Source organism: Jaculus jaculus, chromosome 16 (assembly GCF_020740685.1).
Source record: "Jaculus jaculus isolate mJacJac1 chromosome 16, mJacJac1.mat.Y.cur, whole genome shotgun sequence".
Taxonomy (NCBI): domain Eukaryota; kingdom Metazoa; phylum Chordata; class Mammalia; order Rodentia; family Dipodidae; genus Jaculus; species Jaculus jaculus.
In genome coordinates, this window is record NC_059117.1 from 63,099,758 (window position 1) to 63,118,785 (window position 19,028).

General features: G+C 39.6%; 1 protein-coding gene across 2 annotated transcripts in view; it reads right to left on the reverse strand.

Moving 5' to 3' along the window:
* The window catches only part of Top2b (DNA topoisomerase II beta), a 75,132-nt gene that overhangs the window by 37,790 nt on the left and 18,314 nt on the right, over positions 1-19,028 (reverse strand). The window contains exons 2-8 of one of the 2 annotated variants that reach the window (XM_045135708.1): positions 16,482-16,637; positions 14,744-14,834; positions 12,740-12,803; positions 8,276-8,421; positions 6,600-6,697; positions 5,681-5,893; positions 1,685-1,858 (exon numbers count right to left, since the gene is read on the reverse strand). In XM_045135708.1, coding sequence (XP_044991643.1) covers positions 1,685-1,858; positions 5,681-5,893; positions 6,600-6,697; positions 8,276-8,421; positions 12,740-12,803; positions 14,744-14,834; positions 16,482-16,637 — 942 coding nt within the window. Of the gene's footprint in view, positions 1-1,684; positions 1,859-5,680; positions 5,894-6,599; positions 6,698-8,275; positions 8,422-12,739; positions 12,804-14,743; positions 14,835-16,481; positions 16,653-19,028 lie in introns of both variants that reach the window. The other variant, XM_045135707.1, reaches the window with a different exon arrangement.

A 19,028-nucleotide genomic window follows, 5' to 3' on the forward strand; every position in this document is an offset into this window, starting at 1 on the left:
TGTTTAGGTGTCTTTAACAGAACACTCACCATGTAGCTATGACCTCCAGTCCCTTCTCCTTCCCTGATGTTGACGCCAGAGCACACACTGGTTTCTCGACAAAACCTAGCTTTCACGTAACAATCTCTTACCCTACAGTCCTTAAAAGTCCACTAAGTGCTATCACACATGACCAAAAATTTCCAACACTCAGAAAACTTTAGAGCAAAAGTTTTAAGTAGTTCTGTATGTATCAGGATTTGAGGACAAAGACCAAATATATTTCCCATTGTACCACATAACTCAATTAGGTCAACTAAATTTTAAAGTAAAAGCAGTAGGATAAAAGAATATACAGGCATGGGAATGAAAACTAGAATAGATGGTAGTAATGAAACCCACATGGGTGAAGCCTAGGTATAAGCAACCACTGCTAATTGTCCATGCGATGTCCATTCTCGGTGATTTCACTAACAAACATGGCTATGTTCACTGGCAACAAACTCAATTAAAAAGACTCACAAGGCTTGATTTCCCTGTAGCTAGAACAGCCATGTAACTCAGCTCCAACAAATGAGATGTGAGCAATGATTTACTGGGTGGCCCTTTTGGGAAAACTATCATATGCCTTACCAAAAGAAAGAAATATGGCTCAAGACATTTTTCTATCCCTAGAGCTTAGAAATGAGGCACAGAGTACAGCAGGGATCTTGAGGGCAGAAGAGTGAAACCATATGCTATGAGTGACAGCAAAGGAAGAATAGAAGCCCCTGATGGCATCATGGTGCCACAGCAGTCATTAGATTGCCCATGCAGAGTCCTGCTTATGACAAAAAACAAAACCTGTAAAAGTTTAAGGCACTATCTAATAGAGTTATATTGTGTGTAACAAACGCAATCATAACTGACATTTCTGTTGACTAGAAAGTAATGGTAGATCAAGAAAGACATCAAAGCCGGGTGTGGTGGCGCACACCTTTAATCCCAGCACTTGGGAGGCAGAGTTCGAGGCCACTCTGAGAGTACAGTTAATTCCAGGTCAGCCTGGACCAGAGTGAGACCCTACCTCGAAAAACCAAAAAAAAAAAAAAAAAAAAAAAAAACACATCAAACAGAAGATAAAATGAGCCACAGTGACAAATTGCTGCTTTAAATTGTTTCAGAATATGTTTGTATTGTCCAACGTTTTCTTATGGTCAGTGGATAAATGCATTCATTTATTTGTTTATCCACTCATTAACTTTGTTGTAAAGCTGTGAACTAAACCAAGAACTTCCCACATGCTAGGCAAGCACTCTCCTACCACGATACACTCCCGCCCAATGAAAACTTTTACCTGAAAAGAATTTCACTTGATTTTGAAATCAAAAACCTACTGAAGAAGGTAGGAACTCCTTAGCACTGCAAATAACACATCCACAATCTAATATGAAACAACCTCATTTCCTATTATTCTCTACTAGACCCAAACTGAAAACACAAAATAATTTATCATTGTAATTTTCATAAAGTATATTCAACAATAAACAAAATTAACTTACTACTCAATGAATACTTAAATTGTAATACAACTACTGCACAAAAAAGAACTTTCATTTTTCTAAGTCAATTCTGATGTAACAAAAACAGATTGTTGTTCATTTTAGTGTTTAAAATGAAGCAATGTTTTGCTAATGACCTGGAAACAAAAAGTTGGCACACTTACTTTTGTAGTAGCAATACTATTTACAAAGCTGATTTGCTGGAATCCTTTTTCACTTAGTGTGAGACACACATCCCATCTTTCATTTGCAAGTTCATGAATAACTTTCAGGGCTACCCCAGTTTCATCCAATTTGTCTTTCACATAAAGGTCAACATAACTGCGAAATCCATTTACCTATTAGTATATGAAGACAGTGAGCATTTACTTATAAAATGAGTAATTACCATGCGTCAGCAGCACAATAAACAGGGGCCCTGAAGTACTTCTCCTGTCTCCTCTCCTTTACCTTCCATGCAGCTCCCACTCTGCTTCTTATGCCTTGTTCTTTTTTTTTTTAATTATTTATTTATTTATTTGAGAGCGACAGACACAGAGAGAAAGACAGATAGAGGAAGAGAGAGGGAATGGGTGCGCCAGGGCTTCCAGCCTCTGCAAACGAACTCCAGACGCATGCGCCCCCTTGTGCATCTGACTAACGTGAGACCTGGGGAACCGAGCCTCGAACCGGGGTCCTTAGGCTTCACAGGCAAGCGCTTAACCGCTAAGCCATCTCTCCAGCCCTTATGCCTTGTTCTTTAAAAGAGAACTCTTCTGTGTATATTTGACAAAGAAGACTAAAAAAGAAAGATGGATGGGTAAACTGTCCTAAAATCTTCCCCAAATCTAATTTTTTAAAATGGCAATAACTTCCAATATAAATTCAGACATGCAGAGGTCTGAAGCAAAGGACAATGACACCTACAAGGAAATAGCTGATCTAATAAAAGGCTTTTCATGACCCACCAAAGAACTGAAACTGCAGGATAGCAAGCAGTCTTGAAATCTGTTGAGAGAGAAAAAAACAAAAACCACATGCAACCACCAGCACCTGCCTACCTGGGGCAGAAATGTAATCAACTAGTAGTAACCTTAAACTAGAAGTTTAAACTAATCAGAATGGGAAAAGGCTGTAGTCATACGGAATTCCCTCAGGCATGGCCCCCTCCCCCTCCTCCAACACACACACACACACACACACACACACACACACACACACACACACAAAGAGAGAGAGAGAGAGAGAGAGAGAGAGAGAGAGAGAGAGAGAGATCTCATAGGGAAGGGTAGAAGGAATCAAGAGAAAAGACATCCCCACCCCAGGGTACTGGCTAGGGGGAGAGATCAGCATCCTATTCTTACACATGAAGAAGGCTTACTCTGCAGGGAAGAGGCTCTCAGGGCAGGAGGCTGAGGGAACAACTGCACTGTGGAAAAGAGCCACAGAAGACAAACCTCTACCTGTGAATGGTTGACAAAAGCCAAAACTGGGGGAAATAGTTCCTTGTACACCTCAAAATCTGGAATTTATCTGATCATAAAGAATTTGCCCCACGTTACTAAGCCTCACAGCCAGCCTGAGAAGCTCTAAGAGACAAACCATCTCTCTGTAGCAGCTCAAAGACAAGACCCAACGCTAACTGGACAGTTACACACCAGAAGAACTTGGGGGGGGGGGAAGATTTTGAAAGTCCTTGGCACCCACAACAGCAAGGAACAAACATCAGACACAACCTTGCTCCTGAACAGATTAACATTAATACAATCAAAAAGCTGGTTTACCTTAGTATGCACTGCTCTATATCTAATTTTCCACAAAATCTTTCAGAATATTGAGATGAAGTAAAAGTTTCAAAAGAAAGCAATCATCAGAACAGTTGGGACATGTCCCAGGCATTGTAACATGACCAAATGAGGCATTTAAAGTAACTCTGATCTCTGACCGATACATCACAATCTCTGGGGGAAAAGACGGCACGGGGCTTGAACAACAGAACCAAAGTGAAATACTAAAACTCAGAACAGAAGACTGACTGCCACTGACAGGGATCTTCTGTAGTTCTGATGCAGTAAAAGGAAAAAATGAACCTGAAGACAAAGCAACAGAAATTAAACAAAGTGCAGAAGACAAAAGAGATGAAAGAAATAGGCAAAGCAAAGGTCACAGACAACAGCGAGAGGCCAGCATGCTTAGCCTGCAGATGGGAAGGAGAATAGAGAATAGTCTCAGAAGAAATGGTGGGAAGTTCTCAAAATCTGTGACAGACACCAAGTAATAGACCCAAGAAGCTGAAAGAATACCAAGCAGGACAAATGAAAGAAAGCACAAACAAAAATGTCATAGATATAAGCACACCATAAATGAATGAGAACACAAACAAAAAATACCATAGACACAAGACCAAAGCACAAACACAAGAGAAAATCCTTGAGAAGAAAAAGAGCCTTCACCTCATAGTCAACTTATACCTGCAGCAGACTTCCAATCACAACTCAGGCATCAAGATAACAGAGTCAGCTAGGCATGATGGTGCAGCCTTTAATCCCAGCACTCAGGAGAGAGAAGCAGGAGGATCACTGTGAGTTTGAGGCCACCCTGAGACCACATAGTGAATTCCAGGTTAGCCTGAACCAGAGTGAGACCCTACCTCAAAAAATAAAAAAGATAACAGAGTGAGAGCTTAGGTGCTACCCACCTGCAATTCTGTCCACTGAAAACATCTTTTGAAAGTAAAGGAAAAATAAGAACTTCCTGAGTCAAAAATATGGGGAATTCATTGCCACCTATCTTCAAGAAAAGTTTTTTTAAAAAGTGATACAAAAGGAATATGGTTAAGATCAGAACCTACAACAGCACTGCACTATGGCACTGAGAAATTGCTCATGTCTATAGTTGCAGACTACAGAAGCCCCAGGCAGGATTGCTTAAGCACAGGAATTATAGGGTGGCCTGAGCAACAAAGCAAGACCACATCACCAAAGGAAACAACAAAAAAGGCATGTGTGAGCTGGGTATGGTGGCGCACACCTTTAATCCCAGCACTCGGGAGACAGAAGTAGGAGGATTGCTATAAATCCAAGGACACCCTGAGCCAGAGTGAAACCCTACCTTGAAAACAACAAAAAAGAAAGGCATGTTTGTATGCATACATATGTGTATGTATCTCAGAAATAGCTCTATACCAAGAAATGAAGAACAACAGAAATATAATTTTTACTGTTCTAAATGAGAATTGACTGCTTAAAGCAAGAACAAGAAAGTAACTATTTTTAAACTGTTTCTATCATCATTTTTCCCAATACTTCTTTTGCCTTATTCTCTTCTCTACCTGGTGTTTGTAACCTATGCAAGTATGACATGCTAGGTGACCATGAACAAGGAAGAAAACACCTGAGGTTAGACTGTTGTAAAGTCCTTAACATGTAACACGATAAATAATCTGACATTTAAAATTTTTATTATACCTAGTCATGTAAGCTCGTATTCATGCAGGAATGTAATATACTTTGAGCATAATCTTCCCCACATCCTATTCTGAATCCTCCCTCTCCCTCACCTCTTTGGTCCCCACTTTTGTTCCTACTTTCAACACAAAGTATTATATGAACACGGCTAAGACCATTTAGAAAAGTATTTATTGCAAGCACTATGAAAACTACCTCTCAAAAAAGGCATCTTTGAAAAATTTATTTCAGAGAGAGTGAGAGATACATTGATATAGCAGGGGGTTGGGAGCTGCCAAGCCTCTTGCTGCTACAACAAACCAATGGCAGATACATGTGCCACTTTGTGCACCTAGCTTCACATAGTTATTAGGGAATTGAACCCCAGGACAAACAGACTTTGCAAGCAAACACCTTTAATTGCTGGGCCATCTTCCCAGCCCAAATACTACAAAAAAAAAAAAAAAAAAAAAGGATTTTAAAGAAGAAATAAAAAACTAGGCAAAGATAAAAGATTCATTTTTGGGATCATCACCAAGACACAGCATATACATGGAGTGGAAATTAGTTATCAAAATGATGAATTTTATTCCAAATAATTCAATAACCACTTTAAATATTAATAAGCCATACACACCAGTTTAAAGGAGATCAGAGGAGATTTTAAAAGCAAGATCCAACTACATGCAATGTACAAATAACACTATATTAATTTATTTTACAATGGACACTTACAGGTAGCTTCTTTCCATTAAACATGACCTTGACCCCTTTACATGAGCCAGCCAAATCATATGCTCTTCTGGTCATGAGGGCCACAATATCCTTGTCAAGTTTTTCCATTTTAAACTTGGCCAGATCTGGTTGGAATGTTATGCAAGTGTAATCTTCACCATCAAAATGTTTAATTTTGGCTTCAGAAGTCTTCATCATATTATTCATCCATGTCTGTTAAAAAGAAAGAAAAAATAGTCAAGTATCTCTATGTTTCAAGGCTTTATAATATATAAATGCTCAGCTAACAAAGACATTCATTTACCACATGAATATATTTTCCTACTTCACAATAAACCAAAAAATTCATTAAAACTGGTTAACATTAAAGATAAACAGTATAAATACTACAATTATACCAGCTTAATGCAGAAACCTGTGCAGCTTTATATGCCTTTAGTAGAGTTCTTTCATGTGCAACATGATACATAGAGTTTTACAAATTAAACTGGCATGATGCTTTTCCTTTTTTTCTTTCTTTTTGTCCTGAGGCAGGGTCTTGCTCTAGTCTAGGCTGACCTGGAATTCACTACATAGTCTCAGGGTGGCCTCAAACTCAGGGTGATCCTCCTACCTCTATCTCCCTAGTGCTGGGACTAAAAGGTGTGCACCACCACGCGCAGAATGGCAACTCAGTGAGGAAGTTCTCAAGCAAGCTAAGTGGTTGTAGTTAGGACACTTTCATGAATATGGGCTAAGTTAAAGAAGTCTGTTAAACACAGGGATCTGTCTTGATGGCACGAATGACAGAGCAGCAATATAAAATTGCTGAGGACTTCTAATGTCTCTCTGGTGACATGTTTAATGCTTAAAAAAAGAAAACAATTATATCACAACAAAACATTATTTTAAAAAGAAATGTACTATGTTTCTATCATACCTGTTTAAAACTATGTTTGTATTCTTTACAAGCCGTTTCTACTGTAAACTTTGTACTGAAAATATTACAAAGTTTTGCACCATAACCATTGCGGCCACCTAGAAAACAAATTAAATGTGAAAGATTTAATAAAACGTATTTTAAATAAATGCTGTTAGCTTGTCCATCAAAGGGCAAGACTGATGCAAAACTGTTCTCTTTATTGTATTACCTTATCCACCACTGATTAAATATTCCTGAGAACACTGGACTTGTTTTGTTGAAGTACTAAGATTTTAGTAGTATAATAGTACAGCATATGGTCTGTCACGTTATGCTATTTCTTAGATTCAGTTTTTCATAATTTAAACAAAGTAAGTTTGGTATTTTATTACCCACTAAACCTACATGAGTATGACATCTGAGATTTCTATCAAAGTCACTTGTCTACATCTCCATCAACTGCTCTCAGAGCCTTATTTCAAAAGAAACTATCAACCTACTTGGGCAATATTATATTTTCCAATGCATTCTCAACTTTATTTACAAAGTATAGACTTTTACTCTTGACTCACTTAAGGAAACAGTTAAAGGTTCTTTTATTAAGAACACTGGGCTGGAGTGATGGCTCAGCAGTTAAGGCACTTGCCTGCAAAGTCTAAAAAGCCAGGTTCAATTTCCCAGGACCCACATAAAGCTAGATGCACAAGATGGCACATGCCTCTGGCATTCGTTTGCAGAGGCTAGAGGCCCTGGCTTATCCATTTTCTCTCTCTATCATCTATCTACCTATCTATCTTCCCTTCCTCTCCTCTCTCAAATAAGTAAGTAAAATGTTCTTTAAAAAAAGAATAAGAGGGCTGAAGAAATGGCTTAGCAGCTAAGGCATTTGCCTGTGAAGCCTAAGGACCCAAGTTTGATTCCCCAGTACCCATGTAAGCCAGATGCGCAAAGTGGCACATGCGTCTGAAGTTCACTTGCAATGGGTGGAGGCCCTGGTGTGCCCATTCTCTCCCTCCCTTTCTCTCTCTCTGTCTGTCTCTGTATCTCTCTCAAATAAATGAATAAATAAATTGTTGGAAAAAAAAAGACAAGAATAAGAACACTTTTTTTTTTTTTTTAAATTTTAGGGCTAAGGATATGGCTCAGCAGTTAAAGGTACTTGTATGCAAAGCCTGCAACCCAGGTTCAATCCCCAGTACACATGTAAAGCCAGGTTCACAAAGTGGTATATGCATCTAGAGTTTGTTTGCAATGGCAGGAGGCCCCCTGGGGCACACATTCTCATATTCTCTCTCTCTCTCTCAAATAAATATAATTTTTAAAAAAGAATTGTATGCTATTAGGTATTTAATACTAAAAAAACATGTGCATTTAAAACAAATTTACATATACAGGTACCAACATACTAACTACTAACACATACTAACATCGAACTCCAAACACAAACTGTCATTCAGTTCAGAAGCCCAGTAGTGTCTAATCTGAAACCCAGTATGCTGCACTTTATAAGTGACCCATCAGGCTCCATAATCAAGAAGATGCTTCTACATGACTGTTAACTCTAAGGTTTTTCTCCCAACAATACCCTGCAGGTTATGTAAAATAAATAAATAAATAATAAATAAATAAATAAATAACATGCAGATCTTATGTTAAGAAAATACTTTTCAATCCAAATTTCATTCAGACTCTACCTGTAACTTTTTTCTCATCATCGTCATAGTTGCTGGATGTTAAAAGCTGACCAAAAATCAAAGCAGGAACATAAACCTTCTCTACTTTGTGCTCCACTACTGGGATGCCTTTCCCATTATTCCAAATACTGATGATGTTTGATTCCCTGGAGAGAGAAACAGAATTTAGAGCTTAACACGAATCATGCTAATTTCCATAAAGATAATGAAATCTAAAGTAAACCTGAATGACTAAAGCAACGTGGAAGTCAGGATCAGGAAAACACTGACTTGTGTGTATTTAGCAAGTATTTTCCTGAAAGGTATTTCAATCTCTGAGACACAACCCACAGCAGGACCACAAAGGCCTGTAAGGTACCACAATAAACTTATCAGAAGACATTCTTCTTAAGCTCCAAGAAAGGAAGGGAAAAGAAGACTTATAAGAAGTCAGTTATAGATTCCATTTTTTCATACACATTAGACAAAATCTCCCCACTTGGTATACCATAAGCTCCCCAGAGCCAGTGGCTCCTATCTACCCATTACAACAACAGAACACAGATGCAAAGACGAAACAGCCTAAATTGTGTCTTATTCTCAACCTAAAAGCCATGCTAATCATTGTTATGCCAATCACAGTTATAAACTAACTTTAACAATTTTTAAATATTACAGATATTCCTTCTTTTAGATCTCTTAGGTTTAAACATTAGTTTCAACCATGAACAGACTCAGGGAGAAGTTCCTGTAAGTAACAGCCACTTGAGATTGGTAGTAGCCTGGATGAAAAATGTCATCTACCATCTCATTCTGAGTGGTGTGATGCCTACAACCATGTAGAACAAGCAGAGAAATAGCTTCACAGAGAATAAGGACTGGCTTAGAAAGCCACTGTTTACCAATTACCACTTACCAATCGGATTCCCAAATGTTCTTAGACACACTTTTCACTTACACATACCATAATTTCTCAAATGGTACTAGATGTAGATTCTAGATTTAAAAATCAAGTTAAGAAAACTGAAAGGAAAATCAAAGATCCATACAGTACTTAATTAAGTAAAAAGGTTTGAAAAAGAAACTAAAATAGAATTTCTAACAGATTATCTTTCCTCCCCAAATCAACAACTACTATCCTTCCTTCCTCTTCCTGTCCATCAGTATTTCATGTCTCCCAATTTGCTACTCAAGCTGTGATGTCATTTTTGACTCACTTCCGTTGATTATTTTCTAGAATTGAGTCATCAAAGCTTATTAATTTGTCTTATCAGATTCATTTATATCAATGAAAATTCTTACACCATTCCAAATGTCAGTGAGAGTCCAGATAAAATCAGCACCACCTTACACATTACTGTAACAGTCTCTATTCCTTTAAAAAATATTTTTTATTTATTTGTTTATTTGAGAGAGAAGAGAGAATAATCACACCAGCATCTCTAGCCACTGCATGCGAACTCCAGACACATGTGCCATCTTGTGCATATGACTTAACTGTATGGTCACAGGGGACTCAAACCTAGGTCCTTAGGTTTTGCAGGTAAGCACCTTAACCACTAAGCCATCTCTCCAGCCCAACCCTCTCTACTTCAATATTTTGAGTAACTATGATGAACTTAATAAAACTTAAACAGTGTTTTCTTCTAGAACTTTGCAGTAACTCCACATTTACAACCAAAGTAAAATTCAAATCCTCTATTATGAGTTAAAGGCCTTTGCCATATCTCTAGGCAGAGTCACCACGACTGCACAGGTACATCACACTCTTCCTTCCCTTCATTCTTGTTACTGGTCCCCAGTTTTTCTCTTTCCTTGTCCATTAGTTTTTCCCTGGTTTATGTTTTCTTCCTCTTTCCTTTGTCTAGCAAAATTTTACTCAAACCTTGGCTTCTGACCGTTGAAGAGTCAATACATTTTTAAGTTTTTCTGTTCTCTTTGTACTAAGATTAGAAGACAAAAATTAATTAACAAACTCTTCCCGAGATAATAATGCATTCACTTACAGACAACCATCTTTCCAAACACTTACATATGAAACCCTTTTACACTGCCTACTGCTCTGTTGCCTGTGTGCCCTGACTCAGACAGGAGACCTCGGAAACAGAGGCCATGGGCTGCACTGCTTTCTGTTACTTTGCTTTCAGACTTCCAAGTACTGCTAGCTTACGCTGAAAACCTACATGGTTTTCCATATAAGAAATTTCATGGAAACTGAAATTTACATATTTAGTATGTGTGTATTATTACTTGAAAGTTATAAATTTAGAGTTTCAACTCAAGAATACTTGGGCTAGAAGGCTAGAACTCTGCTTAATGTACTTTCTCCATGTCTGCTTGGTTTTGTGAGGAGACTGAATCTGAGGCCTCACACCATCAAGAATATATTTAGGGGCTGGAGAGATGGCTCAGTGGTTAAGGCACTTGCCTGCAAAACCTAAGGACCTGGGTTTGATTCTCCAGTACCCATGTAAAAGTACAGAAAGTGCCAAATGCATCTGGAGTTCACTTGCAGTGGCTAAAGGCCCTGGTACACCCATTTTCTCCCTCCTTCTCTGTGCTTGCAAATAAATACATCAAAACTTTAAAAAGAATGAATTTAAAGCTGGGCATGGTGGCAGACTCCAAGCAAAGGGAGAAAGATCATGGATCTGAGGCCAGCTTGGTTGGGTATAAACAGAACCCTATCTCACAAAAACACAAACTACACTTAAGAAAGCCCTCTTTTCCTTCATTTCCTATCAGAATCATCCAGTTATAAAACTTGTATAAGCCTCTGCCACTACTTACTAGCTCTCCCCCAGAACAACAGTGGTCAATGGTATTGCTATTTAACTGATAACTTCCATGACAACTAAAATTCCTTTACAATGATCAATTTCTGTGTACACTTTAAGTTACAAGTATCTCGCATAGCTAACAATATAAGTGTTCAAGAATGTATTCATTATAGAAATGATCCAAATAAAAAAACACACCAGGGCTGCAAAGATGGCTTAGTGGTTAAGCACTTGCCTGTGAAGCTTAAGGACCCTGGTTCAAGGCTTGACTCCCCAGTACCCACATAAGCCAGATGCACAAGGTGAAACATGTGTCTGAAGTTCATTTTCAGTGGCTGGAGGCCCTGACACACCCATTCTCCCTCTCTCTCTCTCTCTCTCTCTCTCTCTCTCTCTCTCTCTCTCTCTTTCTCTCTGTCACTCTCAAATAAATAAAAATAAAATGTAAATTAAGCTGGGCATGGTGGTACAGGACTTTAATCCCAGCACTCAGAGGCAGAGGTAGGAGGATTACCATGAGTTAGAGAGCCCACTGAGACTACACAGTGAATTCCAGGTCAGCATGGACTACAAACTCTACCTCAAAAAAAAAAAATTATGAATTTCTACAGCATAGTTATGTGGTAACATTCTCATATAACATACAGTTAATCTCATGGTATAACCTAATTACATTTTTATTATAAAATTTTTATTACACCACAAATATTAGTCATGCCACCTGAAATTAAATTACTGACAGTAAGACTATATACTTGTTAAATTTTTATGTTTTAGAGAAAAATTTAAAGTTATGCTAAATTAGTGCTGAAATAAAAAATGATAAAAGTACAGGGTGTGGTGATGCACGCCTTTAATCCCAATCCTCAGGAGGCAGAGGTAGGAAGATCGTTGTTAGTTCAAGGCCAGCCTGGGACTACAGAGTGAGTTCTAGATCAGCCCTGGCTAGAATAAGACCCTACTTCAAAAAAAAAAAAAAAAAAAATTGAGGAAAGTATTTTACAAAAAGTATGCAGATAAAAACAGGACAAAATAGGGCTGGAGAGATGGCTTAGAGGTTAAGGTGCTTGCCTGCGAAACTGAAGGACGTAGGTTCAATTCCCCAGAACACACGTAAGCCACCTGAGGTTCGTTTGCAGTAGATAAGAGGCCTAGCACACCCATAGTCCCCTCTCTCTCGCTCATATGTAAGTAAATACAAGAAAATATTTTTAAAAAGAAATTTAGGAAAATACGGACAAAACAATTGTTTCTAAATAAAAATCTTATTTTGTTATGCCTACTCACTTGTCCCTCCGGGAAACCCCCCCAACCAAAAACAAAATCACCATGCTGAAATCTAATGAACTAAACACCTGGTAGATAACACCAGCAGTAATTTATTACACCATGTCATATAATGGAAAAGTTCAAATTCCAGTCATGAAAAAAAAATTTAATTCCTAATACATTGAGAATAGCACTAACAGCTCTAGTCTTTAAGTAGAAAAGATGGAGAGAATACTCCAGCAACCGCCATGAAATTAATAGTATCAAAGAAAAATGACCTCCAACAGCCCCTATAAGAAGTACCTTGTGGGGAAAGGTCACAAAAAGACAATGACTCAACAAGGAAACAACAATACACTTGAGAAGTGCTCATATTTAAGGGTGGAAGTTTCTGAATGAACAGCAGCACTGAGCACTTAACTGGGAATGTACTTACGGGTCAATGGACACCTTGATGCAGGTCATGTTCTTATCCCTCTGCTTGTTGTCAGCAGCGTTGACTGCAAAATTAAACACCTCCATGAGCATGCTGCACACACGAATACAACTACACATGTGTCTACATGACATATGCATCTGTATGTGCTAACAGCCAATTACTGCTAACTTCAACTTCACAATCTACGTTCTCGATCACCACAGTTATGTTATGTTTCTCACACCTCACCTACAAGAGAGGAGGAAATATTTTGGTAAAAACATCTGCATTGAGACCCCAATGCAAGTCCCAAAGTAAGTAACACATTCGGTTTAATGACTTTTCATGTAGTTAACAAGTCCCCACCTTCTCCTAATAATCCAGTGGTTTTCCACATTATTTTGTGTGCACTCCTGTGCACATGTTTGTGTGTGGGAGGGTGCGTGTGCGCATAGGTATGTGTGCATGTGCAGGGCAGAATGTTGTATCTCGGTGAGACAGGCTCTCTCACTGGCCTAAAGTTCATCAAACAGGCTAGATAGACTTTCTGGCCAGCAAGCTCTAGGTATCTGCCTGTGTCTGCCTCCCAGAGCTGGGACTACAAGCACGTGCCATCATGTCTGGGTTTTTTTGTGTGAGGTTCTCAAGATAAAACTCAGGTCCTCATCTTGCCAGACAAGCATTTTACTGACTGAGCTATCTCTCCCCAGCCCCTGAACTAGTTGTTTTTAATTGTTTTTGTACATGTGCATTGTGCATGGCTGTGTATATATGTGTAAGTATACGTGCACATGTGTGTACATGCATGTGGAGGCCAGAGGTTAATGTTGAGTATCTCCTTCTATCATTCTCCATCTTTCATTTGCTGAGACAGGGTCTTCTACTGAGCACAGAGCTCACTGATTCTGCTAGACAAGCTAGTCAGAGAGCCCCAGCAATCCTCCTGCCTCTGCCTGCTCAGCACTGGAATTACAGGCACACATAGCCATGCTTCCCAGCCTTTTACATCAGAGCAAGGATCCAAACTCAAGCATTCAGGCTTGCACAGTGAGCACATTACACATTGAGCCATCTCCCTAATCCTCTTCTATTTAACTAGAGTCTTGAACTCCCTTCAGAATCAAAAACCTAAATCTTATGTTGATAATGGAATATTTTTGCCTTCTTTAACCACCATCCCATGAAAATGTGAACATAAGCTAGCCAGCAAAATTAACTTCTATCAAAGAAATTTAGTTTTCTAGATAAAACCTCAAAGAGTAAAATCAAGTTGAGAGACAAGTGTGAGAAAACAAAATATAACCACTTTGGCTCTCGTATCATTTTCCCAGGCCTCACAGGAAGCTCCTCAGAGACTCACATCATCTCACACAGGATAAGGAACCTCAAGTTGTACTTATGAGGTGGCATAAAAGAGAATTTCTAGAAAGTCCAAGTTTACAAACATCCCCATAGCATGAGCATTCCCAAGGAGTCGACGAGGCAGACACTTCACTGAGTGAGTCAATCATGGGATTTAGAAGAAACAGATCACTCAGAACTGTGGCTACAAAAGTTAGCTGTCCACTAAAAGTACCCTATTTATTGTTGAAACCCCTAAATTTACATGTCCCACAACCAACTCACAGACTCTGTCAAGAGCAGGCCCTGTAGTGTCCATAGTAGAAATACTTCCCACATAACTGAGATGTGAGCAAACGCCAGACTACGACACAGGCTCACTGGAACTACGAGTACCACACACTCCACACAGCAGGACACAGGCTCACAGTAACTATAACACACTCCACACAGCAGGACACAGGCTCACTGGAACTACAAACAAGTACAACACACTCACTGTGTACATGTACGAGCAAAAACAAAGATGTGAGCACAGACAAAGGATTTCTGAAGAACACTTCTATTCAGACTAAAAACCAGGAATATACTTTTAAATTTATGCTGAGTCTGACTTGATATGGACAGGAATGGTAATGACGTTAACAGAACAGATGTATTTCATCCTAAGCAAGTACTCACCTAGAATTTCATCAAAGATCTTGTATAACCCTGGAACGAAGGTAACCTCTCTGCAGTTCATTCCTACATCTTCATCATACACCCACATTAACTGCATTGGGAGAATGATTCAAAAAGCACTTGTTTACTCCAGAAATCCTCAACATCAATTTTACATAGTATAAATCCACACTGTCAGCCACATGTGGTGGCTCACGACTGTAATCTCAATATTCAGGAGGCTGAGGCAGGAGGACTGCCATAGTTTGAAGCCCACCTGGGATACATTCCAGGCCAGCAGAGATAAAGTGACCCTGTCTCAAAACAACAAAAATCCACACTGTCATTTAGTCTATTCTGAATAGACATTCAAAGTAGGCAACATACACACATCACTAGGCATGAATTTAAATATTCTAAAAATTGAAAAGTGTCCAATTTGCATCAAGTCTATTCTTTTCATACATAAAGCCAGCCTTAACATAAGGCATATGGGCCAAGTTTATATAACGCTCAGTGGGAGAATGCATGTTTTATTCACTATGCATGAGGCCCTGGCTTCAATCTCCAATACCAAACAAACAAAACACCTGTGACTCTAGTTCCCCTGCCAGCCTCAGGAAGTTGAGGTTGGTGGAACTACTCCTAACCACTCCTATAGCAGAGGAGAAAGCCTGGGGCTCATCCCAAAGGTTTGGATGTCCTAGCTTTCAAGGCACCAATAATCACCAGGAAAAGCATTCAAGCCAGGTGTGGTGGACCACCTGTAATCCCAGCACTCAGAAGGCTGAGGCAGGCAAAAAGCTACGAGTTCAAGGTCAGCCTGGTCTCATGGTGGGTTCTGGACAGCCTGGCCTACAGCTACAGAATGAGAATCCATCTCAAAAAACAAAAAACAAAAAAAAAAAAAACACCAGATAAAAGGTTTATTATTTATTGTGCATGTGGTATGTGTGGAGTGTGCATGTGTATGAGTATGGGTGTGCATGGCACAGCATACATGTGGAGGTCAAAGTCAATCTTCTGGTTAGTTTGAAGCAAGGTCTCTTGTTCACCACTCACTTCACAAGTTTCAAGAGCTCCTCCATGTTCTGCTTCCCTTTTTGCCTTAGGTGTACTGGCATTACAGAGGCCTGCCATAGCTTCTGGCTTTTCAAACACATACTCAGTTGCACAGCAAGCCCTTTATCCACTGAGCCATCTCCCAGTACCTGAAAACCTTCCACTGTCAATTCATGTCTTACATTTTTCACAACTGGTAGCACAGACTAAAGTAACATGAACAAAGTATAATTGTGGACTTCCCAAACTGTTAAGATCAAACAAAATTATGTAAGACAAGTCCACAGTACACTTAATATATATGTATAAATTCTAGAAGGTACTGCCATTAAAGTTAACTACAGTGTGAACTTAGGAACTGCTCAAAAAGTCCTGATGACACCGTTTTGTTGTACACATTAGTCTTCTGATAAGATTCACACACAGAAGGTGAAGAGACATTTCTGTTTCTCCGAGCTCTCTCCCCCATGATATGGTTTGTGCTGTCTTATGCTGTCTTGTTCTCCAGCTAAGAACCAAGCCCAGGGTCTGTGCCTGTCAGGCAAGTGCTCTATCACTGAGCTATAACCCCAGCCTCACACTCCTTCCTTAATTATGATTATAGACATGAAATTCTAGGCTTCAAATCATACAATTGTATCAAAACATTTTTAAAGTAGATATATATTATAATCAATATTGGCAAATAATTACTTACTTGTGTCAATGGTTCCACAGATCCGATGTAGGTATCAGGGCGGAGGAGAATGTGCTCAAGCTGCGTCTTCTTCTGGTACACTCTCTCCACAGACAACTTCTTTGAAGCATCATTTTTGTTAACTGTTTCTAATTCTTCTTTTTTTGCAGCATTGTTCTGATCAAAAAGAGTCTAAAATTAACCAAAAAATCATATTTAAATAACCTACCAAGGGGCAAACTAAAATGTATATGGACACAGGTTTTTTTAAATGTAAAAATTATCTTCCATACTCACTAATGTTTAAGTCCTAAGGCACACTGCTCTATCTACTGAGTCTCGTTCTTGTTCTAACATAGCATGAAGCTACAGTGGTGAGGCTACAGTCACCAGAATCACTAGAATTCCATTTACTCACTTCACAATCCAAACATTTCCCAATTATCTAAGACTGTAAGCTAATTTTTGTGTTACTCAAAATTTAGTGAGGTACGTGAGTTCCAGTCAGATTACAGAATGACAATTAGCAATGTGGGTGGTGGCAGGGGTCCAAGGCTTGCAGGAACAGGTTCCTCACATTATGCTACTGAAGACTAGACTATAGGATATGGAAAGTAATCTGCACGGCATGCTGAGAACGGCAAGGTTACACAATCTGCATTAGGAGGTCATGCAGCTAGCTTCTCTGCCAGTAATCGTGTTAACTTGATGGGATTTAACTAGGAGACAAGTCTCTGGGAGAGTCTGTTAGGGAGTTTCCAGGAAGGCTTATCTGAGATGGAAAGACGCACCTTGAATGTGGGCTACACTACCCTTGGCTGGGGAGGTGAATGAATAAAGAGGAAAAGAGGCAGAGCACCAGCATTCATCTCCCCTTCCTGCCCGTGGATGGAATGTGCAGCTGCCTCTTGCTCCTCCTCCTCACCTAGAGCTGCTCTCATGCCAGGCCCTCCTCTTCATGGTGGACGACACCCTCACACATGAGGCCAAGTGCAGTTCTCCTTCTTAAGCTGCTTTTGTCAGGTGCTTTGACATAGCAACAAGACAAATAACCAACACAAGTCCTTAGAAGACTTAGAACAAAAACCTCAATGACCAAAACCACACTCTTTACAAAAGTACTTAAAGATGGAAAACACTATAGGATCAAAGGTAGGTACTTTCTTCAATTAAAAGAAGTGCATTTCTAAGTGCACAATTCCTGACATGTAACAACCTCACAGAGAAGCATTTTCCTACCCAGGATATTTCTCTAAGACATACTCATCATAAAGAAACTATTTTCAAGAATCACTCAGAGGTGTCTCACTGAACTGATCTAGTATATGGGGATGGACAAGGGGTAATGGCCTACCTCATGCCCTTTTCAACAATTTACATGTTCTACACAATCCTGACAAACTGCTGTCATCTTCCTCCCTTCATACCTGTTCCCAGGTGTCCAGGTAAGAAAAGGAAACATTTGACCTAGACCTACTAAATCTCTATCCAATTAAAAAACTTGTAATTCTTGCTAGGATGATGCCTTAAAACAGGAAATCCCCAAACATCCTTCTCCCCACAGAATTATCTCTGAAATGCTGTAAGAAATATAGAAACCAATCAAGAGGTCCTGCAGCCCTGGTGAACCACATCAAAGCCATGACTACCCTGTCTGCCCAAGGCAACACATGGAGGCAACTTTTTTCTGGGGAGAGAAGGAAATGGGCTGCACCTCCAAGGAAGGGTAGGAGAGGTCTGAATGCCAGAATCTAGGCACAAGTTGCCAGGTAGGGGACAGTAAGAACAAAGAAAATAATTTGCTCTAGCCCAGAGGCTGCAGTACCAGAGACAGACACTAAGTGGAGCTTCAGTTCCACAGCCTCTGACAGCTTTTGAGGCAGGACACAGTAAGGCAGACAAGTCCCCAAGAAGTGACCCAACCTTTTCAGTTAAGAAGGCACGAACGTGGGCTGGAGAGATGGCTTAGCGGTTAAGCGCTTGCCTGTAAAGCCTAAGGACGCCGGTTCGAGGCTTAATTCCCCAGAACCCAAGTTAGCCAGATACACAAGGGGGCGGGAGTTCATTTGCAGTGGCTGGAAGCCCTGGCGCGCCCATTCTCTCTCTTTCTGCCTCTTTCTCTCTCTCTGTTGATGTCAAATAAATAAACAAACAAAAAAGTTAAAAAAAAAAAAAAAAGAATGCACAAACATGAACAAGCCCTGAAGGGACACAACCCGGAAGAGGGTTACCAAGTCTTCAGGTTCTCTCACTAGACTAACCAGACTAGAGTAGAGCTGAGTTTTAAATACCAAATCCCAACAGAAAATAAGACATACAAGGAAATAGGAAAAATAAATCTATTTTCAAATGAACAAATTCAATCATATTAAGCCTAAAGAAATGGGGTGGCTCAGTATTTAAGAGTCTGAGGGCAGGACAACTGCTGCAAATGTGAAGCTAGCTTGGGCCACACAGTGAGTTCAAGACCAGCCTGGGACAATGACAGAGAAGGTCCTGTCACTGGAGGAGGGACATGGAAGGAAAGAAGGCATCAGCATGTGATCAACAGCAACACAGCATGTGATT